The sequence below is a fragment of the Oncorhynchus mykiss genome, chromosome 23 (genome assembly GCF_013265735.2).
Source record: "Oncorhynchus mykiss isolate Arlee chromosome 23, USDA_OmykA_1.1, whole genome shotgun sequence".
In the NCBI taxonomy this organism is placed as follows: domain Eukaryota; kingdom Metazoa; phylum Chordata; class Actinopteri; order Salmoniformes; family Salmonidae; genus Oncorhynchus; species Oncorhynchus mykiss.
Window position 1 is genome coordinate 3684479 of NC_048587.1, and position 23821 is coordinate 3708299.

Below are 23821 nucleotides of genomic sequence, written 5' to 3' on the forward strand. Positions count from 1 at the left end.
GCCTAACGCTTGTGGAGAAAGAGAAGAGTTTTCGCCTAAAAAAGGAGGGACTCCCGTCCTACGACAGCAATAGCTACTGGCGGTCTCAGAGCCGGAGCAGGCGTCCGTCGATCAAGATGGGGACGGGGGGACCTAGGAAGCAGCTTGAGCTCCAGATAGACATGGAGTCGGAGAGGAGGAAGGATAGAGAGAGGGAGTTGTCTTACATCGACCCACTCTGTACCCCTGACAGCCCCAACAACCTCTGTTCGTCTCTCCTCAGTCAGGAGGACTTCCCTCTCCCAGCAGGCAAAACAGACTACATCAGCGTGTGTAACAGCCGTGATCAAGTCGTCGAAAGTGTTCTGTAAAGGGTTCATTCATTTGGTTAAAGTCAAGACCTGTATCAAGTGTTCTGTAAAGGGTTCATTCATTTGGTTAAAGTCAAGACCTGTATCAAGTGTTCTGTTAAGGGTTCATTCATTTGGTTAAAGTCAAGACCTGTATCAAGTGTTCTGTAAAGGGTTCATTCATTTTGGTCAAAGTCAAGACCTGTATCAAGTGTTCTGTAAAGGGTTCATTCATTTTGGTCAAAGTCAAGACCTGTATCAAGTGTTCTGTAAAGGGTTCATTCATTTGGTTAAAGTCAAGACCTGTATCAAGTGTTCTGTAAAGGGTTCCTTCATTTTGGTAAAAGTCAAGACCTGTATCAAGTGTTCTGTAAAGGGTTCCTTCATTTTGGTCAAAGTCAAGACCTGTATCAAGTGTTCTGTAAAGGGTTCCTTCATTTTGGTAAAAGTCAAGACCTGTATCAAGTGTTCTGTAAAGGGTTCCTTCATTTTGGTCAAGACCTGTATCCTCCACCACTAAACATGTTAACTCCTGTCTCTCTGGGTCATCCTTTACGTGTACAGAGCCTTCAGAAAGCATTCATATCACTTGACTTATTCCACATTTTGTTGTGTTACATCCTGAATTAAAAATGGATTCAATATTTTTCCCCCCCATCTACATACAATACCCCATAATGACATCACAACACCCCATAATGACATCACAACACCCCATAATGACATCACAACACCCCATAATGACATCACAATACCCCATAATGACATCACAATACCCCATAATGACAAAGTAGAAACATGTTCTTAGAAATATTTGCACATTTATTGAAAATGAAATACAGAAATATGTCATCGAATTTGTAAAATAAAAAACTGTTTCCACTCTGAGATATTGTGTGTAGGTCAGTGACAAAAATCTCAATTCAAAACGTGGGAAAAAGTCAAGGGGTGCGAATACTCGGTCTCTAATAATGTAACAGAGTTGAGTTAAGACATGACAGATCATTATACGACAGTGGTTTCATACATAAACTAGATGTTTTAGGAGACATCTGAGACTGTATTTGTGTGTTCTAATAACGACACTGATCATGTCTTGATAAACTGTCTTGAATGTACATGTTTGAACGAAGCCCTTGTTTTGTGTGTAGCAGTGTGTTTTCCCTTCTGATTCTGTGAACATTTCAACCAGGATTTCTGGAAAACCTGTGATTTTTGCTAACCGTAGTCCAACACTAGGTTATTCAGCGAGCTAAGGAAAACAGTTTGTAATGTAGTAGTTGTAGTAAATGGATTTAGCCAGGTAACATTTAATTGATCATGTCCTGAGAGGCAGACCTGCAACTGGAAAGTCACTGGTTTGAATCCCAAGTCTGAACGGAACAATTCTGGTAGGCTTCTGTGTATCCTAGACGCCGCCTCCTGCTGTTGTGCCCTTGAGCAAGGCACGGAACAACTGAACTGCTCCAGGGACGCTTCAATAACTGTGTTCCTCAGGGGTTGAAAAACAAGTTTAAAAAAGGGGGCCATTTTCCCACGAATTCAAATCGTCGTGTTGTTTCTGTCTGTAGAAAGATCGTATTCAATATTTTTAAATAATAAACATGTTTGATTCTTCCATTCTCTTAATGTTGGAGTATAATTTGACTTCCAGTATTTAAGTAAAATAATATTGTCCAACCCATTGGTTATCTAACGGCACCCCCACATGCCATGTCTTAAAATATGCATATAGACGGATTCAAAGGTAAACTTACATTGTAAACCTCTGCCAGACAGATTTCTAACTCTGCCCATAACTTCTGAACTTTATAGCACACCCAGAATGCACCAATTATTGAGTCAAAGAACAATAACATTTTGTTTGGCTAATGTGTTGGGTTGCCAGTCAGATTTCTAACTCTGCCCATAACTTCTGAACTTTATAGCACACCCAGAATGCACCAATTATTGAGTCAAAGAACAATAACATTTTGTTTGGCTAAGGTGTTGGGTTGCCAGTCAGATTTCTAACTCTGCCCATAACTTCTGAACTTTATAGCACACCCAGAATGCACCAATTATTGAGTCAAAGAGCAATAACATTTTGTTTGGCTAAGGTGTTGGGTTGCCAGTCAGATTTCTAACTCTGCCCATAACTTCCGAACTTTATAGCACACCCAGAATGCACCAATTATTGAGTCAAAGAACAATAACATTTTGTTTGGCTAAGGTGTTGGGTTGCCCGTCTCTGGACCTGAGTTTGAGTCCAGGTCAGGGGTGCTGCCCTCTGAATTCCCTGCAGCACTCTGTCTCTGTTTGACTCTATTTACATAGAACTTAATGCCCGACCAGTTTCTGCTTTTGAGCGCCACAGGTTCTGACTCAAGGCATTTGAGGCAGTCCCTCTTTTCAGGAACTTGGCCACTCGTTATGAACGGCATCATGTGTTTCCCTACTGCTGCTCCCTCATCAACAATCCACTTTAATCTCACAGTGTTTCTTTGGCTTGGCTGGGCACCTGTGCGACGGGTCGGCTGGGTGCCTGTGCGACGGGTCGGTTGGGTGCCTGTGCGACGGGTCGGCTGGGTGCCTGTGCGACGGGTTGGCTGGGTGCCTGTGCTACGGGTCGGCCGGGTGCCTGTGCGACGGGTCGGCTGGGTGACTGTGCGACGGGTCGGCTGGGTGCCTGTGCGACGGGTCGGCTGGGTGCCTGTGCTACGGGTCGGCTGGGTGCCTGTGCTACGGGTCGGCTGGGTGCCTGTGCTACGGGTCGGCTGGGTGCCTGTTCGACGGGTCGGCTCGGTGCCTGTGCGACGGGTCGGCTCGGTGCCTGTGCGACGGGTCGGCTGGGTGCCTGCGCGACGGTTCGGCTGGGTGCCTGTGCTACGGGTCGGCTGGGTGCCTGTGCTACGGGTCGGCTGGGTGCGTGTGCGACGGGTCGGCTGGGTGCGTGTGCGACGGGTCGGCTGGGTGCCTGTGCGACGGGTCGGCTGGGTGCCTGTGCGACGGGTCGGCTCGGTGCCTGTGCGACGGGTCGGCTCGGTGCCTGTGCGACGGGTCGGCTGGGTGCCTGTGCGACGGGTCGGCTGGGTGCGTGTGCAACGGGTCGGCTGGCCAGGCGCCTGTGTGACAGGGGTCGGCTGGGTGCGTGTGCAACGGGTCGGCTGGCCAGGCGCCTGTGTGACAGGGGTCGGCTGGGTGCGTGTGCAACGGGTCGGCTGGCCAGGCGCCTGTGTTACAGGGGTCGGCTGGGTGCGTGTGCAACGGGTCGGCTGGCCAGGCGCCTGTGTTACAGTGGTCGGCTGGGTGCGTGTGCAACAGGTCGGCTGGCCAGGCGCCTGTGTGACAGGGGTCGGCTGGGTGCGTGTGCAACAGGTCGGCTGGCCAGGCGCCTGTGTTACAGTGGTCGGCTGGGTGCGTGAGCAACAGGTCGGCTGGCCAGGCGCCTGTGTGACAGGGGTCGGCTGGGTGCGTGAGCAACAGGTCGGCTGGCCAGGCGCCTGTGTGACAGGGGTCGGCTGTGGACCTGTTGAGAAAAGATTGCAAAAATAACAGAAAGAACATAAATAAACATTACCATTTCCAGACAAATGACCTGTATAAACCATCCACTTGGAGAGCTAGCCTGACCTACAAGGTGTATAAACCATCCACTTGGAGAGCTAGCCTGACCTACAAGGTGTATAAACCATCCACTTGGAGAGCTAGCCAGACCTACAAGGTGTATAAACCATCCACTTGGAAAGCTAGCCTGACCTACAAGGTGTATAAACCATCCACTTGGAGAGGTAGCCTGACGTACAAGGTGTAACAAACCATCCACTCGGAGAGCTAGCCTGACCTACAAGGTGTAAAGGTGTAACAAACCATCCACTTGGAGAGCTAGCCTGACCTACAAGGTGTAACAAACCATCCACTTGGAGAGCTAGCCTGACCTACAAGGTGTAACAAACCATCCACTTGGAGAGCTAGCCTGACCTACAAGGTGTAACAAACCATCCACTTGGAGAGCTAGCCTGACCTACAAGGTGTAACAAGCCATCCACTTGGAGAGCTAGCCTGACCTACAAGGTGTATAAACCATCCACTTGGAGAGCTAGCCTGACCTACAAGGTGTAAAGGTGTAACAAACCATCCACTTGGAGAGCTAGCCTGACCTACAAGGTGTAAAGGTGTAACAAACCATCCACTTGGAGAGCTAGCCTGACCTACAAGGTGTAACAAACCATCCACTCGGAGAGCTAGCCTGACCTACAAGGTGTAACAAACCATCCACTTGGAGAGCTAGCCTGACCTACAAGGTGTAACAAACCATCCACTTGGAGAGCTAGCTTGACCTACAAGGTGTAACAAACCATCCACTTGGAGAGCTAGCCTGACCTACAAGGTGTAACAAACCATCCACTTGGAGAGCTAGCCTGACCTACAAGGGGTGACATTTGACTTACATTTATTTTGGGGTTCACTGAGAGTGGACAGTGCTCCAGCCAAAACAACCTCATTCCACTTGAAACTTTTGAATTTGCCAGCAGACTCCGCGACTTTGTGTCGTCCTGCCGTCAGTGCACAGGATTCCACAGCGCTGCCAATGTTCATTAAGTTGTATCCCATTTGAACAGCCAGGGTCGGACGGTCGTACGTTTTGTTCTCCTCGTTGTAGCCAGCTACAGCTCTCACTGCCGTGATGACGTGAGGTAAATTACTAGGTATGACCAAGTCCTCAAAGCACATCAGAGGTGTACACGTCCTGGCCGTGATGAGGAGTCTTGCCACCTCTCTCATTCTTCGTTGAATGTATCGGTTTCTTCTGTCATCTGGCTGTAGTTGGTTGTACAGATCCTCTCCCATGAGGAGGATACATTTGTCATTTCTAACCACAAATGAAACTCGGTCGGAGTTCATACCACAAACTATCTTCCAAAGACCTGTGCTGACGTAGTCGGGTTGAGGACACATCTTAAACGCCATTGCTGACTGAATCCTCATCTTTGGTCCAGGTTTTGGTTCTTCAGCTTTGGGATTCAGAGGGCAGTATCTGATATGCTTCCGTAGTGACTTTCGAATGTACAGACCTTGACAGTGCAAGCAGTGGGTGTAACATCGAGTGGATCCTGGCACTTTGGGACGGGAACAGGAGGCCATCTCTCCACTCCCACGTCTTGCTACGGCAGCATTACGCACAACGCCTCCCTTTTTATTCAGAAGACGTAAGACTTTTCTCTCTCTGGACTTCTTTCTAAAGCTGAAGGCCTCGTCCACTTCATCCCGATGCACAATCCGCAGGTGTCTCGCGATTTTAACATAAGCCTTTCCACAGTACCGACAACACCGTTTCTTAGACCTTCTACTGTCGGTTACAGACGTTGGTATGACGTGTGTGGAGCTTGGAGCTGCTGATGGGGTAGTCACCCTACTGCACACAACCTCTGGTGAAGCACTCTGCACCCTCCGACAGATCCTCTTAGCTGGATTATGAGCCCCAGAGTGTGTTTGGATGTTCATGTCTTTGTTGCCGTCTGAAGGGCTGATCTCAGTCCCAGGGTTGTTTTCATCACATAAATTGGACAAAACAGATGGTTCATTCAACACACCACTATAATGGCATGTTCTCTTTGCTGGTTTACGTGCCTCAGAGACTTCTTTAGTGCAGGAGCTACTGTCTGAAGAGTTGCTGTCTGTTACGGAGATGTTTTCCTCACTGCAGGTAGAGAAACTAGATGCTTCATTTGATTCCACGTTACTAGAACCCTAAGAGGGGAACAAAAATTAGAGATTAATGTAATATGGAACGTAGATATGGTCATAGAGTTTAGCATTTTAAACAATGTATATCCTTCATATTTAAATTACTTTACATTTATTCATGTTTATATTTTTCAGTATTCATTTTCTGTAAGGAAATTGCTATCAAAATCTCATGTAGGTCTCTGGAATTAAATGCTGCTTTTTTTTGTGCCGAGTGCCATTGAACATGTTAAATAATAAATTAAATATAATCTTACTTTTTCTGAAGAAGTGCTGGGACTCTGATGAACTTTACCGTTTTCACTCTGAGCTGCAGAACAGTCTGGATTTACTGCAGAGAGGAGCTGAGAGTCACTGGTTGGTTCTGATACTCTGTTTTCACTCTGAGCTGCAGAACAGTCTGGATTTACTGCAGAGAGGAGCTGAGAGTCACTGGTTGGTTCTGATACTCTGTTTTCACTCTGAGCTGCAGAACAGTCTGGATTTACTGCAGAGAGGAGCTGAGAGTCACTGGTTGGTTCTGATACTCTGCTGTCAGATTCCAGCTGCTGTTCCTCCTGATTCGTCCAGAGTTCCTCTTGTTTTGTGGGCTCTGGGTCCTCTAGACCCAGCCTGGGGCTTCTCTCCTGCTGCTCTGGGGGAACCTCCTCTTTAGAGACAGGGAGAGAGGGCTGCTGGGAGTCTGGAGAGAAGGGAGGGGGAATGGGTCTCTCCATCCCATCAACATGTTCTTTTATGTTTCCTACCTGGGCTTCAGAACAGTCTGGATTTGCTGCAGAGAGGGTTGGTTCTGATACTCTACAAAGGCTTGTTGATTCTGATAGCCCAATGTAAAGCTGCTCTTCCTCCTGCCTTGTCCCGAATTCCTCCCGTTTGTCTTTAACCTTTGTGGGCTCTGGGTCCTCCTGCTGCAGACTGGGGCTCCTCTCTTGCTGCTCAGGGGGAACCTCCTCTTCAAAGACAGGGAGTTCTGGAGGGTTGGAAGGTAGAATGGGTCTCTCCAACCCATCAACATATTCTTCTATCTTTTCCCTCTTAGCTGCAGAACAGTCTGGATTTGCTACAGACGTTGATTCTAATTCTTTGCAAAGACTGGTTGGTTCTAATACTCTGATTTCAGACTCCAGACCTTGAGGCTGGTCTTCCTCTTGACTGGTCCTGAGTTCCTCCTGTTCCTCTTTAATCTGTGTGGGCTTTGGGTCCTCCTGCCCCTGACTGGGGCTCCACTCTTGCTCACAGTGCTGCTGTTCAGGAGGAACCTCCTCTTCAGAGGCAGGAAGAGAGAGCTGCTGGGAGTCTGGAGGGAGGAGAATAAGAATAAGCATCTCCACTGCCCCATCAACACATACTCTGTTTTCACTCTGAGCTGCAGAACAGTCTGGATTTACTGCAGAGAGGAGCTGAGAGTCACTGGTTGGTTCTGATACTCTGTTTTCACTCTGAGCTGCAGAACAGTCTGGATTTACTGCAGAGAGGAGCTGAGAGTCACTGGTTGGTTCTGATACTCTGTTTTCACTCTGAGCTGCAGAACAGTCTGGATTTACTGCAGAGAGGAGCTGAGAGTCACTGGTTGGTTCTGATACTCTGTTTTCACTCTGAGCTGCAGAACAGTCTGGATTTACTGCAGAGAGGAGCTGAGAGTCCCTGGTTGGTTCTGATACTCTGCTGTCAGATTCCAGCTGCTGTTCCTCCTTATTCATCCAGAGTTCCTCTTGTTTTGTGGGCTCTGGTTCCTCCAGACCCAGCCTGGGGCTTCTCTCCTGCTGCTCTGGGGGAACCTCCTCTTTAGAGACAGGGAGAGAGGGCTGCTGGGAGTCTGGAGACAAGGGAGGGGGAATGGGTCTCTCCATCCCATCAACACGTTCGTCTATGTTTTCTGCCTGGGCTTCAGAGAGGAGCTGATAGTCCCTGGTTGGTTCTGATATGCTGTAATCCTCTCCATCAGGTTCTGTTTTGTTCTGTTCAGTTGTGTTGGTGGGTAGAGAGTCCCTCGCTCTGTTCTCCAAGGTTTGGTCAAGATGTGAGGGCAGAGGTGGGTCCTGTTCATAGTCACTTTTCATACAGGCAGGGATTAAGACGTCTTTGGTATCAGGTTCCAGCCCTTGAGGCTGGTCCTCCTCTTGACTGGTCCTGACTTCCTCCTGTTCCTCTTTAATCTGTGTGGGCTCTGGGTCCTCCTGCCCCTGACTGGGGCTCCTCTCCTGCTCACAGTGCTGCTGCTCATGTGGAACCTCCTCTTCAGAGACAGGAAGAGAGAGCTGCTGGGAGTCTGGCGGGAGGGAAAGGAAAACAATGGTTACATTTGTATAATTATTTGATCAATAAGTGTTGCTCACAGTAACTATATGATTCGTGCATTTTGAGTTGTCATTATTTAATTGCAAACCTTCGCGGTGTAACTTGATGTCGGAGTTGAAAACCAAATCCAACAGGCTCTGTAGACGTTTGTTCTCCTCGTTTGAACGGGAGATTTCTTCCAGGTACTCGCCTATATTTTGTTCAAGTACAACGGATATCTCCATAGCTACCGCTGTTAATCGTTCGGTGATAAACACATTCAAGAACTGTAATTGTGACATTTTATATTCACGACGTAAACAAACCAAAGCACTAGCCGTTCACGTTCTGCTTCTTCTTCTTCTATTTTGTTTTAAGGCATTTGTTAAACAATTTAAAGGATGCACTACCACCACCTACTGGAAGTAAATATGCCTCCAACTTCAAAACCTTTCTTTCACACGACGTGACAAATTCGTTCAAATTTCATTCCCCCAGTATTTGTTATCCTCAGTGGATCGTCCATAAGAGGTTGATGGGTTACTGCAGGTAGCTAGCGTTCTACAACATGCAACATTGAAGTTAGGTTACAAAACACCATAGAAGAATAAAAAGCACAAAAACGGGGATAAGAGCTCCAGAATTAGTTTAGAGTGAGGGTGTCAGGGTGAAGTAGCTGCGGTGAGGATCGCCGAGTTCGTCCCAGCGTCCCAAGGATGATTTTGGCCCAGTGGGAGTGACATTTGTGAAGAGAATGGATCCTTGCTTTTTGGTTGATCCATAAGTGGTGTCAGATTGGGTGGATGAGAGGTTGGGGACTGTTGAATTGGTGATGGTAACTTGGAGTGGACTCATGATGATTTATTGGGTTTCCTCCACCCAGAGGGCGAGGGCGCTCTGGATTACGAGATAAGGGATAAGGATTGTGATGGGTTTCTCTCTCTGGAGCATGGCGCTGTTGAAAGGATGGAATATGTTGTTTCTTAACATGACAGTGCATGTTGTATTTGATTGAGCTCTGTTTAGATTAGGCTATTTGATCGGAGAAACCTGTATGATGTGAAAAGTTGTGGGGGTGATCATGGGGCTGGAGATGGGAGGTGTCAGGTGAGAGAAAGGCAGATTGAGGTTGCCAGGGTTACAGTAGTACAGGAAGTGTGGTATGCTGAAGCAGGGAAGAGAGTGGTTGAGGAACATGGGTACAGGGTGAGGGATGCTGAGAGGATTCCTGTGAGAGATCAAGAGACTGTGATGGGAAGAATATTTGCTTCAGCAAGGTGGGCTTTTTATCATTTATAGCCGTGGTTGTCAATTGTACTGCAGAAATGAATTGAAAGTCACAGAAAATAGAGGTTGTGGTGGCAGCGGTAGAGAAGTACTTGGGATTGGGAGGATTTACTGCAGAACAGCTGCAGGGGGAGTGGTAGGGTTTTGTCTTCTCAACCCACTGGTCTAGAGTTGGACTAGATAGGGTTCAATAGTGGAATGGGTGGCAATTTCCATTTTCCCCAATATTGTATTATTGCATCAAATGTAATGTAGGTGGACCGTGAATGGCCTCACACCACTCTCTTCCCTACAGTAGGTGGCGGTGTATGCACCTTAAAGTTGGATGCAATCCGACAACCAAATCCAAAAGAAGAAGAATTAAAGCAGGAAGTGAATAGCTCGAGCGTTGGTTTATTTTCCTCGTTGACATGTGGCTCTATAGACCGTAAAATTCCCAAATTACAGATGGAGTTGAATACGTTTCTTACTCAGCGGTTAACAGCGGCCGCTGTGGAGATATCGGCTGTCTTTGAAAAAAAGATTGTCGAGTACCAGGTTGAAATCTCCCGTTCGAAGGAGGAGAACAAACGTCTACAGCGGCTGTTGGATTTGGTTTTCCACCCGGAAATCAAGTTACATCGAGCAGGTTTGTAATAATAGCTACTGTGGGAAACAAAATTATTCATCAAATAATTATACTAATTTAGTCATTCACACACACAGTTAGACTGCAGTATATTAACCCGTCTGTCTCCACACCCGGGGGACCCAAACAGTAGTAACATAACAAAATCACCACTTCCATAAATATTGTTTTTTTTATTTGTGTGTTTTTTAATTCTATTAAATACATTGGAATGGTTAGGGTTAAATGTCAGTCAACCCTGCTTTGAGTCGATAGGACTGTAAACATTTTTAAAACCCTTTTATTGACATGACAGTATCTCTACTCTAGCCGACACAGTGAGTTTGGGATCTGTACTAACGGTCCACTCAGTCTTATCTGTTTAACTCCGTATGAAATTATTTCAAATAGTATTTGAACCCAGGTCTGAAGATCACACAGATCACTAGCCAGAGGGAACAAGAAGCATCGTGTGTGTGCGCGTGTGCACACCAGCCTCAGCGGGGTGATAGAAACCTTAAACATCCCTTTTCCAGGGATACAGTATCTTCAACCTATCACCCCCATTTTTTTTCTCGTGTATTACCTTATATGACCAGTATATAACTGTATCAGAGGAGGCTGGTGGGAGGAGTTTTAGGAGGATGGGCTCATTGTAATGGCTGGAATGGAATAAATGGAACAGTATTAATCATATGGAAACCACATGTTGGACTCAGTTCTATTGATTCCTCCTATAGCACCTCCCACCAGCCTCCTCTGAACTGCATTGTTAAGGAAGAGCTTGCAATCACTGTTTACACCTGCTGCATCCTGCTGCATCCTGCAGTACGTGAATAAACTCTGATTTGATTTGTTTTCCTTTTCTTCCCTCCAGACTCCCAGCAGCTCTCTCTTCCTGCCTCTGAAGAGGAGGTTCCTCCTGAACAGCAGCACTGTGAGCAGGAGAGTAGCCCCCGTCAGTGGCAGGAGGACCCAGAGCCCACACAGATTAAAGAGGAACAGGAGGAACTCAGGACCAGTCAAGAGGAGGACCAGCCTCAAGGGCTGGAACCTGATACCAAAGACGTCTTAATCCCTGCCTGTGTGAAAAGTGACTATGAACAGGACCCACCTCTGCCCTCACATCTTGACCAAACCTTGGAGAACAGAGCGAGGGACTCTCTACCCACCAACACAACTGAACAGATCAAAACAGAACCTGATGAAGAGGATTACAGCATATCAGAACCAACCAGGGACTCTCAGCTCCTCTCTGAAGCCCAGGCAGAAAACATAGACAAACGTGTTGATGGGATGGAGAGACCCATTCCCCCTCACTTCTCTCCAGACTCCCAGCAGCCCTCTCTCCCTGTCTCTAAAGAGGAGGTTCCCCCAGAGCAGCAGGAGAGAAGCCCCAGGCTGGGTCTGGAGGACCCAGAGCCCACAAAACAAGAGGAACTCTGGACGAATCAGGAGGAACAGCAGCTGGAATCTGACAGCAGAGTATCAGAACCAACCAGTGACTCTCAGCTCCTCTCTGCAGTAAATCCAGACTGTTCTGCAGCTCAGAGTGAAAACGGTAAAGTTCATCAGAGTCCCAGCACTTCTTCAGAACAAGTAAGATTATATTTAATTTAATGTATTAGTATACATGTAGAACAGCACAAAAAGGCAGCATTTAATTGTAGTGAAAACAGCCAAATGATTACATGAGATTCTGAAAGCAATTTCTTTACAGAAAATGAATACTAAAAAAAAATAATATGAACATGAATATATACATTTAAAATAAAAAGTATATGGACAATTCCAGCATTATGGACATTACATTTGCAAGCAAAATCACAACCTTAATATCTCACACTCACAGAAAATTGACAAAGTAAATAGAATGATGTGTGTCTATAGTACTTCTTGGGTGAACCCAAAACAGACTTCTAAATCCTGTCAAGTTGGACAAATTAATGAAATGTATGTCAAAACAAAAAAAATGAACGATTGCAAAGTGAAACAAACCATACAACTCTATGCACAAGGACGACTTTTTGTAGATGCGAATTCTGGTAACAGAATGACGGGCACCAACGGCACCAACCGTCATTCTGTTACCAGACTTTCTATCTGCACTGGGCTTCCAGTACATGTGTTTTTGTAAAATATTCTGTGGAAATTGTTCAAAGTTGTCCTTGTGCATACAGTCGTTGTACGGTTTGTTTCACCTTGCAATCATTGTTTTTTTGTTTGACATTCACTATATATACAAAAGTATGTGGACACCCCTTTAAATTAGTGGCTTCGGGCTATTTCGGCTACACCCGTTGCTGACAGGTGTGTAAAATTGAGCACACCGCCATGTAATCTCCATTGAAAAACATTGGCCTGTGGAATGGCCTTACGGAAGAGCTTAGTGACTTTCAACGTGGCACCGTCATAGGATGCCACATTTCCAACAAGTCGGTTTGTCAAATTTTTGCCCTGCTAGATCTGCCCCCGGTCAACTGCAAGTGCGGTTATTGTGAAGTGGAAACGTCAAGGAGTAACAACGGCTGAGCCACAAAGTGGTAGGCCACACAAGCTCACAGAGCAGGACCGCCGAGTGCTGAAGCACGTAGAGCTTAAGAATCGTCTGTCCTCGGTTGCAACACTCACTACAGAGTTCCAAACTGCCTCTGGCAGGTGTCCACATCTAGTGGAAAGCCTTCCCAGAAGAGTGGAGGCTGTTATAGCAGTTATAGCAGAAAGGGGGGGACCAACTCCATGATTTTGGAATGAGATGTTTGACGAGCAGGTGTCCACATAACTTCTGGTCATGTAGTGTACATTTTAATGTGAAAAATCTGAGTCTCTTTCCCATGGAATTGTCCACTTACAGTGCATTGGTAAAGTATTCAGACCACATTTTCCACATTTTGTTACGTTACAGCCTTATTCTAAAATGGATTAAATAGTTTTTTTCCCCCTCATCAATCTACACACAATACCCCATAATGACAAAGCAAAAACAAGTTTTTATAAATTTGCGCAATCACATATACACAAGTATTCAGACCTTTTACGCAGTACTTTGTTGAAGCACCTTTGGCAGCATTTACAACCTCAAGTCTTCTTGGGTATGACACTACAAGCTTGGCACACCTGTATTTGAGGAGTTTCTCCCATTCTTCTCTGCAGATCCTCTCAAGCTCTGTCAGGTTGGATGGGGAGCGTCGCTGTACAGCTATTTTCAGGTCTCTCCCGAGATGTTCCAAGTCTGGGCTCTGGCTGGGTCACTCAAGGACATTCAGAGACTTGTCCAGAAGCCACTCCGGCGTTGTTGTCTGTTGGAAGGTGAACCTTCGTCCCAGTCTGAGGTCCTGAGTGATCTGGACCAAGTTTTCATCAAGGATCTCTCTACTTTGCTCCGTTAATGTTTCCTTCAATCTTGACTAGTCTTCCAGTCCCTGCCACCGCCATGCTTCACTGTAGGGATGGTGCCAGGTTTCCTCCAGATGTGATGCTGCCACCACCTTGCTTCACTGTATGGATGGTGCCAGGTTTCCTCCAGATGTGACGCTTGGCATTCAGGCCAAAGAGTTCAATCTTGGTTTCATCAGACCAGAAAATATTGTTTCTCATGGTCTGAGAGTCTAGGTGCCTTTTGGCAAACTCCAAGTGGCTGTCATGTGCCTTTTTACTGAGGAGTGGCATCCGTCTGGCCACTCTGCCATAAAGGCCTGATTGGTGTAGTGCTGCAGAGATGATTGTCCTTCTGGAATGTTCTCCCATCTCCACAGAGGACCTCTAGAGCTCTGTCAGAGTGACGGGTTGTTGGTCACCTCCCTGACCAAGGCCTTTGTCCCCTGATTGCTCAGTCGGGCGGCCAGCTCTAGGAAGAGTCTTGGTGGTTCCAAACTTCTTCCATTTAAGGATGATGGAGGCCACTGTGTTTTTGGGGACCTTCAATACTGCAGAAATGTTTTGGTACCCTTCCCCAGATCTCTGCCTCGACACAATCCTGTCTCTGAGCTCTACGGACAATTCCTTCCACCTCATGGCTTGGTTTTTGCGCTGACAATTTCGAGTCTCATAGCAAAGGGTCTGAATACTTATGTAAATATACATCTGCAAAAATGTCTAAACCTGTTTTTGCTTTGTCATTATGGGGTATTGTGATGTCATTATGGGGTATTGTGATGTCATTATGGGGTATTGTGATGTCATTATGGGGTATTGTGTGTAGATTAATGAGGGTGAAAAATATTTTACCAATTTTAAAATAAGGCTGTAATGTAAAAAAAAATGGGAGAAAAGTCAAGGTGTCTGAATACTTTCCGAATGCACTGTACAATGTTTAATATGATAACTCTACAAACATATCTACGTTCCAAAACGGGATCTCTGCTGTCCGAGAGTTTTCATATTACATTCATCTCTCCTTTTTGTTTCCCTCTTAGGATTCTAGTAACGTGGAATCAAATGAAGCATCTAGTTTCTCTACCTGGAGTGAGGAAAACATCTCCGTAACAGACAGCAACTCTTCAGACAGTAGCTCCTGCACTAAAGAAGACTCTGAGGCACGTAAACCAGCGAAGAGAACATGCCATTCTAGTGGTGTGTTGAATGAACCATCTGATTTGTCCAACTTATGTGATGAAAACAACCCGGGGACTGAGATCAGCCCTTCAGACGGCAACAAAGACATGAACATCCAAACAGACTCTGGGGCTCATAATCCAGCTAAGAGGATATGTCAGAGGGTGCATGATGTTGCCGTAGCAAGACGTGGGAGTGGAGAGATGGCCTCCTGTTCCCGTCCCAAAGTGGCAGGATCCACTCGATGTTACACCCACTGCTTGCACTGTCAAGGTCTGTACATTCGAAAGTCACTACGGAAGCATGTCAGATACTGCCCTCTGAACCCCAAAGCTGAAGAACCAAAACCTGGACCAAAGATGAGGATTCAGTCAGCAATGGCGTTTAAGATGCGTCCTCAACCCGACTACGTCAGCACAGGTCTTTGGAAGATAGTTTGTGGTATGAACTCCGACCGAGTTTCATTTGTGGTTAGAAATGACAAATGTATCCTCCTCATGGGAGAGGATCTGTACAACCAACTACAGCCAGATGACAGAAGAAACCGATACATTCAACGAAGAATGAGAGAGGTGGCAAGACTCCTCATCACGGCCAGGACGTGTACACCTCTGATGTGCTTTGAGGACTTGGTCATACCTAGTAATTTACCTCACGTCATCACGGCAGTGAGAGCTGTAGCTGGCTACAACGAGGAGAACAAAACGTACGACCGTCCGACCCTGGCTGTTCAAATGGGATACAACTTAATGAACATTGGCAGCGCTGTGGAATCCTGTGCACTGACGGCAGGACGACACAAAGTCGCGGAGTCTGCTGGCAAATTCAAAAGTTTCAAGTGGAATGAGGTTGTTTTGGCTGGAGCACTGTCCACTCTCAGTGAACCCCAAAATAAATGTAAGTCGAATGTCACACCTTGTAGGTCAGGCTAGCTCTCCAAGCGGATGGTTTGTTACACCTTGTAGGTCAGGCTAGCTCTCCAAGTGGATGGTTTGTTACACCTTGTAGGTCAGGCTAGCTCTCCAAGTGGATGGTTTATACACCTTGTAGGTCAGGCTAGCTCTCCAAGTGGATGGTTTGCCAGACATCCCTAATAATATTAAATTTTTTTTTATAAAGGAAATTTGCCTGGAAATGGTCATGTTTATTTAGCCTATTCATTTTTTTCTCTCTGTCTTTCTCAGTTGTTTCAAATATGAAAATCGTGGTATTATTTTTAATTCGTTGCTGCCATTTTTGCAATCTTTTAAGCAACCTTTTCTCAACAGGCGCCCAGCCGGCCCGTCGCACAGGCGCCCAGCCGGCCCGTCGCACAGGCGCCCATCCGGCCTGTTTCCCAGCTGAGCCGGCGCCCAGCCAACCCGTCGCACAGGCGCCCAGCCGGCCTGTTTCCCAGCTGAGCCGGCGCCCAGCCAACCCGTCGCACAGGCGCCCAGCCGGCCTGTTTCCCAGCTGAGCCGGTGCCCAGCCAACCCAAAGCAACATTGTGAGATTAAAGTGGATCGTTGATGAGGTAGCAGCATTAGAGAAACACATGATGCCGTTCATAAAGAGTGGCCAAGTTCCTGAAAAGAAGGACTGCCTCAAATGCCTCCAGTCAGAACCTGTGGCGCTCAAAAGCAGAAACTGGTCGGGCATTAAGTTTTATGTAAATAGAGTCAAACAGAGACAGAGTACTGCAGCAAACTTGGGAGACCGCGGCCCTGACGGGTACTTCAAATCAGGTCCAGAGACTGTCAACGCAACACCTTAGCCATTGCGTTTCCCAGTCAGACTTCGAACCAGCCAGGGATTTGAACCAGCAACTTTGTGTGTGGTGGTGGGGGGGTTACAGGTACCAATATTTAAATTCATATTCTGTTCCTATATTTTATATTCATTAGTTCACACATTGTACCTGTGGGTTGCCACTAAAAACATTGAAGAAGAAATTAACTTCGCCATTTCCTGGTTGGTAAAATTCTAACAGTAAACCTAATTTCAGTTTGTGACAAAACCAGCCAGTATAGTGTAGAGGATCATGGTCCGTCTAAACCGCTGTGAAATATATTTTCCATAAACAAAAATATTGTATTTTTTTCGTCTGTTTTGAAGCTGGTGTACGAAACTTAAGAACGGGAAACATAGAAATAGGGCACATAGAACAGATCTACCGGCTTCCTAGACTTGCTTTCAGTGAGAGTGACAGATCTATAACTGTAAGTAGAGACGGAGTCCTCCATCGGGATCTTGAGAGGCAGTAGGGCTTATTTGGTTTCGATGCATTTTTTGTAATTTGAGATTAAACTGAATTTTTATCTATGATCTTCAATGCATTTGGGAGCAATAGAGAGACATTGTCTAGATATAGTACAATATCGTCTGCGTATTGGTGTTATTTTATTTGATTGATGAATGGCCTGGGCCAGGGGGTTCCCATGGATAATAAAATAACAAAGGAGAAATTGATCGCCTAGTCTGCTTCTTCTAGTGATTCTGAACAGAGCAGATATTGCCTGTTATAACTATGGCTGAGGGGATTGGCATATTAATTAAATTAGAGCCATTTTTCAAGACCGACCAGAGATCTAGCCATTCTAGTTGAGTAAAAGCTTTTTCTGTATGGAGAGATGAAACAGCCCAAGGACCTGTTGATTCTGATGAAGCATCGAAGATATGGAATAGTCGACGGATCTAATCCGAGGATATATATATATTTTTTTTTACAAACCCGCTTCGGTCCTTGTGGACCAATTTGAATACGTAAGTCTTGAGACGGGATGACAATTTTAGTAGACAGTTTTAATATCTGTGTTTATCGAAGATAGGGGGCGATAGAGAGTACACTGGGTGACATCCTTTCTTTATTTTTGTAAAGGTGAAATTAGTGCTCTATTTACATTTCTCCCAAATGAACCTTTGTGTGAACAGCTGTGTTAATCATTTAGAGCAATAGTGGACCTAATTGAGACCAGCGACATGTTGGTTCCAGGCCTGTCTCTCTAACGCGAGGCTACCTGATACCCCTAAGGACATGTTACATAAACTCAATCTATTTTCAGATCAAACTACTGTATTTTCCTGTATTAATGTTACTATTGAATGATTATCATTGTGAAATCTTCTGCTTTGTTGTACATTTCCACTTTTATGGATTGAATTGGGCAGGATGCATTCCTTTCTCTAATATGTTATAGAGATACCCATATCAGATTTAATGCCAGAGATCATGTCACATTGCTACTTAAAGCCCCATGCAGTATTTAAAAAATATATATTTAAATCATCACTGTATGATTACTAAATCACTGTTTATTTCAGTAAAATAACACCATATTTTAAAAAATGATTTATTTCCCTGAGCCTCCTTTTTGCCATTGAAATGCTCAGTCTGGGTGTGGTGATACAAAGGTACATATATTTACATACACAGCCCTGATTGGTGGACAGGCTCGTCTAGACTAGAGCCGGGGTGCTCAAACCTTTGGGGTTGGTGAAATATGATCTGAGTGGTGGGCCATGGGCGGAGTAAATAGATATGGTCTATTTAGAAATATAATATGTAAACAATAACTTTTTATGGTCTTGAAGCAATATCTTTTTTTTTAAGCAATCATAGAATTAGTGGCCCTAACTTGACACCTAACAACATGTTATCATTCATTACCTTATTACCTAGAGGGGACCCTAATGCTGCGTTTAGACGAGAGACACAAAAATTGTTGTCATAGTGGCATAGCAGTCTCCAGCCGCTGCCTCAGGGTCCTCTCCCTGGCCCACAGCCCTCTCCGTGATGCCTCCAGCTCCAGTCTGTAATTGGGACTGCTCCCAAAGCCACCTTCTCCTGCTCGTTCTTCTTCTCCCTCATCCTCCTCAGTCTCCCCTCCTCCTGCTCCTCATTCTCCTTCTCCCTCACCGCGCTCCTCTCCCTTGGGATCCCTCCATTCTCCCTGAACAGAATTCCCACCAAGCTGCTGGGAACGTGGAGTGAATCGAGATCAGCCTCCTGTCCCGAGCTCTTCTGGTCCTCCATGGAAGGCCTGGTTCCTTCAGGGGTGCGGGGGCCCGGGTTCCCCAGCCCGGGATTCTCCAGGTGGGTTAGGAAGGCCCGGTGCTCCCCTCCACCATTCCCTGCCCGCCTCGGGCTGTCCTTCAGGGGGCACAGGCGGGAAAGGATGGGGGGCAAACAAGTCTGGTTCTGGAGCTGGGTGAACAACAGTCACAACAGAAGGTGTTGATAAATACTGGACTTGTGTTGCTGGCTGGTGTTCGGCACGAAACAGAAGAAACGGTAGAGGGGAGGAACTATCTGAACTTGTCCAATAGGAAACGGTTTTCTGTGAAACGTTTTGCTACGGTGTGACCTAATGAACATGGGTTCTGGTGAGAGTAGCCTGAGGGTGAATCCTCAAAACATCAGAGGGGAGTGAGGAGAGTGTCGATCGTAGAATGTGTGAATTGTGACACGTAACCACCTCTGTTCTCCTGTCCAAGTACCCCACTGTCTAGGAATGTGGTACTTAGTCAAATAAAGAAGGAAAAGTCTAACTTTGGGATATGGTGATCAGAGCTGAAACTATTGGCATAAAAAAAACCATTTTATACAGTGTTGCCACAACTCTCTCACACTAACTTAACGAGCACTTGGACCACAAGTGGGCACAATCAGAGACACAAATGCAATGTTTATTCATCATATATTCAATGTTTCCATTGAATTGTAATACACTATACAGTATCATCACCATCCTGAGGCTGTCTGCACACATACAGTGCAATTCATTTAGAACACATTATGCATATGTGGCCCAACGTCATCCGGGTTTGGCCGTCATTGTAAATAAGAATTTGTTCTTAACTGACTTGCCTAGTTAAATAAATAACATATCCCTTCCCCCTTCTATTGTTTATTGTCCTGTTTGGAAGTTTGTCACTGTGTTGTTGTCTTTGTAAATGGAAAATAAAAAGTAGAAATAGGAAAGGAAGAAAGTGCTGTGCCCGTCTCTCAATAGTGCTAAACGAATAGCCTGTTTTCCACCACAATGGATCTAATGAAGTCAATCAGTCCTCATCTCCTATCTCCTATCTCCTATCCTTCAAAGTAGCTCTTGCACTTAAGGTTTTTGTTTCAACCACTAGTAGGCGCTGTAGGCTTTAATTTGCACAGCAATCTCACCAGTTCACTTCTGAAGACACAAGGTGGCGCTGTTTATAGTTTACTGAGTGAGAGGCGTGTATATACACACCACTACTACACACTGTTTATAGTTTACTGAGTGAGAGGCGTGTATATACACACCACTACTACACACTGTTTATAGTTTACTGAGTGAGAGGCGTGTATACACACACCACTACTACACACTGTTTATAGTTTACTGAGTGAGAGGCGTGTATACACACACCACTACTACACACTGTTTATAGTATTTTCCTCAAAACATTACAATATGGAAACAGTGTGTACTAATACCATACTACTATTAAATAACTCAAATTATTTTCTATGATTTTCAACAATTGAGGATCCCTTACACATCTACTACCATGTAATTTATCACAAACAGCTTCCATATACACTGGTTTGAAAACAACACCACAATAACAACCTGCCACAGACTTTATCGCCCCTCTACTTTGCAGGCTAGTATCAATCTACATGCTCTCCCAAACCGTGCCAGAGTTCCAATATCTCCACTAGTCTGTATTATATCTAATAACACACTGCACTGGCTGTGCAACAACAACAACAGAAGTCAATATAGGTTTGATGTGGTGGAACTCCTAGAACACCAGGGTCAGAACCCTATTATGATGTAATGAATAATGTATGTAAATGAGCTGTCCCCAATCACAACCAGACAGAACAAGATTTGACCAGTCTAATCCTGAGTGAGCGGGTTTGGTTGCTCACTTCCAATTCACGCACATGTGTAACAATGAATTCCTGTGCGAGAGAGTGAGAGCTGTTGACAGGGGAAAGGAGGAAGGGAGGGGCACAAATCACAGGCAGCCTAACCATTTTTCATTTTCAAATAATACCGCTCTCGCTCTCTGAAGTCAAAAAGTGACTTTTTTTTCTCTGACAGGATCATTTGAATAGTTTTATTGGGACAAGTCATGACAGGATAGTTAAATTATGCATGCTATAGAAACATAGAATAGAATAGGTAGAATATATATATATAATATGATACAAAGCTGAAGAATGGAGTGAAAGGTATGGAGGGACTTTTAAAAGTTCGGTGACAGCTGCAGAGTTCATTGGTCAGTCAATATTTGCAAACATTACTCAGTCAAAATAGTGCACTTATAATACGTTTAGAGGTGGCTATGTCCCTTTTTAAAAGACGCATAGAGGTATATCCCTCTATGTAAACTAAATAACCCTCAAACAAAACCACGAGAGTACGAGAGAAGTCCAGATATTACACACGGGTGTAAAACAACCCTCAAACAAAACCATGAGATTACGAGAGAAGTCCAGATATTACACACAGGTGTAAAACAACCCTCAAACAAAACCATGAGAGTACGAGAGAAGTCCAGATATTTCACACGGGTGTAAATCATATGCTGCCTGATTTGTCTGCCAATCTGTTAATATATTATATTCAAATCAGACAAGCTGTCGTTACAAGCGCAGGCTTGTTACTGTGCCTGCAGCTTGTCACGTCAGTAGGATCTGTAGTTCGCCTTATTGATTAATGATGATAATCCATGACAACGTGTTCATGTACACAACAGTCTTCTTCTCTCTGTAGGCGGCCTGATGAAGGCTAGCTAATGATAAACGTCTTGGTTTTGTATCAATAAAGAGGAATGTTTCCATCAATTTCAATTGCCTTATAAGTTGTGACGGAATAATACCTGACATATCTGTCCCTCTTATCTAGTCACTGAACCCTTTGCAATGTAAACAACAGAAACTGAACTTATATAGCTTTCATTTAACCAGGTTAGAATCCCTTTGAGAATTAGAAACCTATTTTCTCTTGAGGCAGACCTAAATCTCAGAATCTTATTTCAACAGTCCCGTGCACACAGTGCATCCCAAATGGCACCCTATTCCCTTTATAGTGCACTACTGTCAACCAGGGCCCTAGATAATGCACTACTGTCAACCAGGGCCCTATATAATGCACTACTGTCAACCATGGCTCTATATAATGCACTACTGTCAACCAGGGCCCTATATAATGCACTACTGTCAACCAGGGCCCTATATTATGCACTACTTTTGACCAGAGCCCTATATTATGCACTACTTTTGACCAGAGCCATATGGGACTAGGGTGCCATTTGAGCCGTCCGTTTGTCTACCTGTTAAATTTAAACCTGACGGAGCTGAGATCACTGAGGGAGGTTACTCAAACGCTGATTTTTTTCTCAAGTTCCTGGAAAGTCGACAGCCCTGTTTGTTTTTCTTTCAAGGTGGAATTTCTTGGAATTTCACATCGACTTCAAGAGAACGGGATGATGAGAGAAAATCTAAGCCAGAGGGGACTATACACACTCTTTCAAACATTTACTGAATGACCTGCATGGCTGAGGACTTATCTTGGCCTGTGTGTATATTTCTATATATGGTTTACCTAAATGACTCTTCATTGCTGTTATCTTTCAGGCTTGGCTGTAGTAGGCTAGTGAAGGCATCACGTTCACACATAGACAGGAAGATAACCATTTTTTTCTGTGTGTAGCCAGCACATATTGTTAAAATATGCTTAAACCCCAAAAGCTTTGAATGAACAAATATTCTTCAACCCAAAACGCTTTGTAGAATATGGGTGAATTATCTAATATGATTCAACCCAAAACGCTTTGTAGAATATGGGTGAATTATCTAATATGATTCAACCCAAAACACTTTGTAGAATATGGGTGAATTATCTAATATGATTCAACCCAAAACGCTTTGTAGAATATGGGTGAATTAACATTTGACCAAAAAAAAAGAAAAATGTGAACTTCCACTGGACACCTGCTTCGTCGAACATCTCATTCTAAAACCATGTGCATTACTATGGAGTTGGTCCCTCCTTTGCTGCTATAACATCCTCCACTCTTATGGGAAGGCTTTCCACAAGCTGTGAGTGTTGCAACTGAGGACAGGCAATATTTGTGCGCTACGCCCTTCAGCACTCGGTGGTCCCATAGAACTTGTGTGGCCTACCACTTAGGGCTGAGCCGTTGTTGCTCCTAGACGTTTCCACTTCACAATAACAGCACTTACTTGACACGGGCAGCTCTAGCAGGGCAGAAATTTGTCAAACTGACTTGTTGTCAAGGTTGCATCCTATGACAGTGCCATGTTGAATATCACTGAGCTCTTCAGTACGGGCCATTCTACTGCCAATGTTTGTCTATGGAGATTGCATGGCGGTGTGCTCAACAGGTGTGGCTGAAATAGCCGAATCCACTAATTTGAAGGGGTGTCCACATACTTTTGGTCATGTAGTGTGCATTGTAAAATGGCAATCAAACTTGTGCAGAATAGCATGCAATGACAGTGTGCACGGTCTGCTTAATTGATGACCATGTTTGTTTGTGTGCAAAAGTATAGAAAATTAAAACCACACGCTGATTATTGCACGTGTGTAATAGCCATGTAATGATTGAAAATCTGTTATTAATGTCTCTCTCTATGATAGCTCAAATCACACTGAGCACATTGAATTTGAGGGTAACAGCGTTGTGTTGCTGGGTAAGGTAGCCTATAGAATAATGGCACGTACGTCCTTCTGAAACCTCGCTCTCAATTATGTTAGCGGATGACTTTACTAGTACGGCTTGCCGACACTAAATCCAGTATTTTTCCATCAAGTGGCACGCTGGGTCACGTGACAGTTAGGGTTTAAAAAAAAAACGCTGTCATGTTTGCATCCTTTACAGAGAGTAGCAATGATACTACATATTTGTTTAACTCTCCTAAATTGCAATCGGGACTAATGTTACATGGTCTTTGATGCTAACGTCATGTTCTGAACTGAAGAGGGACACCACATAGCGTGGACATTTCCCTTCCATGTCATTTTTGTAAACTTGTGCAGTGCGCGGA

At 45.0% G+C, this 23821-nt stretch overlaps 2 protein-coding genes across 6 annotated transcripts; one reads left to right on the forward strand and one right to left on the reverse strand.

Moving 5' to 3' along the window:
• Positions 1–1128: 1128 nt before the first annotated feature.
• LOC118936584 lies at positions 1129–8717 on the reverse strand. Of its 4 annotated transcripts, XM_036959763.1 has the most exons (6): positions 8443–8717; positions 7701–8325; positions 7402–7622; positions 6314–6579; positions 4760–6059; positions 1129–3837 (listed from the first exon to the last, which is right to left on the reverse strand). In XM_036959763.1, exons 1-6 carry the CDS (start codon positions 8633–8635, stop codon positions 2537–2539), a joined length of 3906 nt encoding a protein of 1301 aa, XP_036815658.1. In that variant the 5' UTR covers positions 8636–8717; the 3' UTR covers positions 1129–2536. The 4 variants fall into 4 exon arrangements, with proteins under 4 accessions (XP_036815658.1, XP_036815657.1, XP_036815660.1 ...); XM_036959762.1 differs by having other exon boundaries at positions 7402–8325; XM_036959765.1 differs by lacking the exons at positions 7402–7622; positions 7701–8325; positions 8443–8717 and having other exon boundaries at positions 6314–6384; positions 6541–7395.
• Positions 8718–9884: 1167 nt separating this feature from the next.
• Positions 9885–18107, forward strand: LOC110531516. Of its 2 annotated transcripts, XM_036959766.1 has the most exons (5): positions 9885–10248; positions 11105–11826; positions 14643–15678; positions 16050–16109; positions 16142–18107. In XM_036959766.1, exons 1-5 carry the CDS (start codon positions 10068–10070, stop codon positions 16288–16290), a joined length of 2148 nt encoding a protein of 715 aa, XP_036815661.1. In that variant the 5' UTR covers positions 9885–10067; the 3' UTR covers positions 16291–18107. The 2 variants fall into 2 exon arrangements, with proteins under 2 accessions (XP_036815661.1, XP_036815662.1); XM_036959767.1 differs by having other exon boundaries at positions 9890–10248; positions 16050–18107.
• The last annotated feature ends 5714 nt before the right edge of the window (positions 18108–23821 follow it).

What these genes read in the sequence shown, in the direction of transcription:
- LOC110531516 (XM_036959766.1), top strand. Translation starts at nt 10,068, where the DNA reads ATGGAGTTGAATACGTTTCTTACTCAGCGGTTAACAGCGGCCGCTGTG. An exon ending in AATCAAGTTACATCGAGCAG is followed by an intron (nt 10,249 to 11,104) that starts GTTTGTAATAAT and finishes TCTTCCCTCCAG; the next exon opens with ACTCCCAGCAGCTCTCTCTT. An exon ending in TCGCACAGGCGCCCATCCGG is followed by an intron (nt 16,110 to 16,141) that starts CCTGTTTCCCAG and finishes GCGCCCAGCCAA; the next exon opens with CCCGTCGCACAGGCGCCCAG.
- LOC118936584 (XM_036959762.1), bottom strand. Translation starts at nt 8,635, where the DNA reads ATGTCACAATTACAGTTCTTGAATGTGTTTATCACCGAACGATTAACA. An exon ending in TCAGAGTGAAAACAGAGTAT is followed by an intron (nt 6,580 to 7,401) that starts GTGTTGATGGGG and finishes ACAGCAGAGTAT; the next exon opens with CAGAACCAACCAGTGACTCT. An exon ending in CCAGCACTTCTTCAGAAAAA is followed by an intron (nt 6,060 to 6,313) that starts GTAAGATTATAT and finishes TTCCCCTCTTAG; the next exon opens with GGTTCTAGTAACGTGGAATC.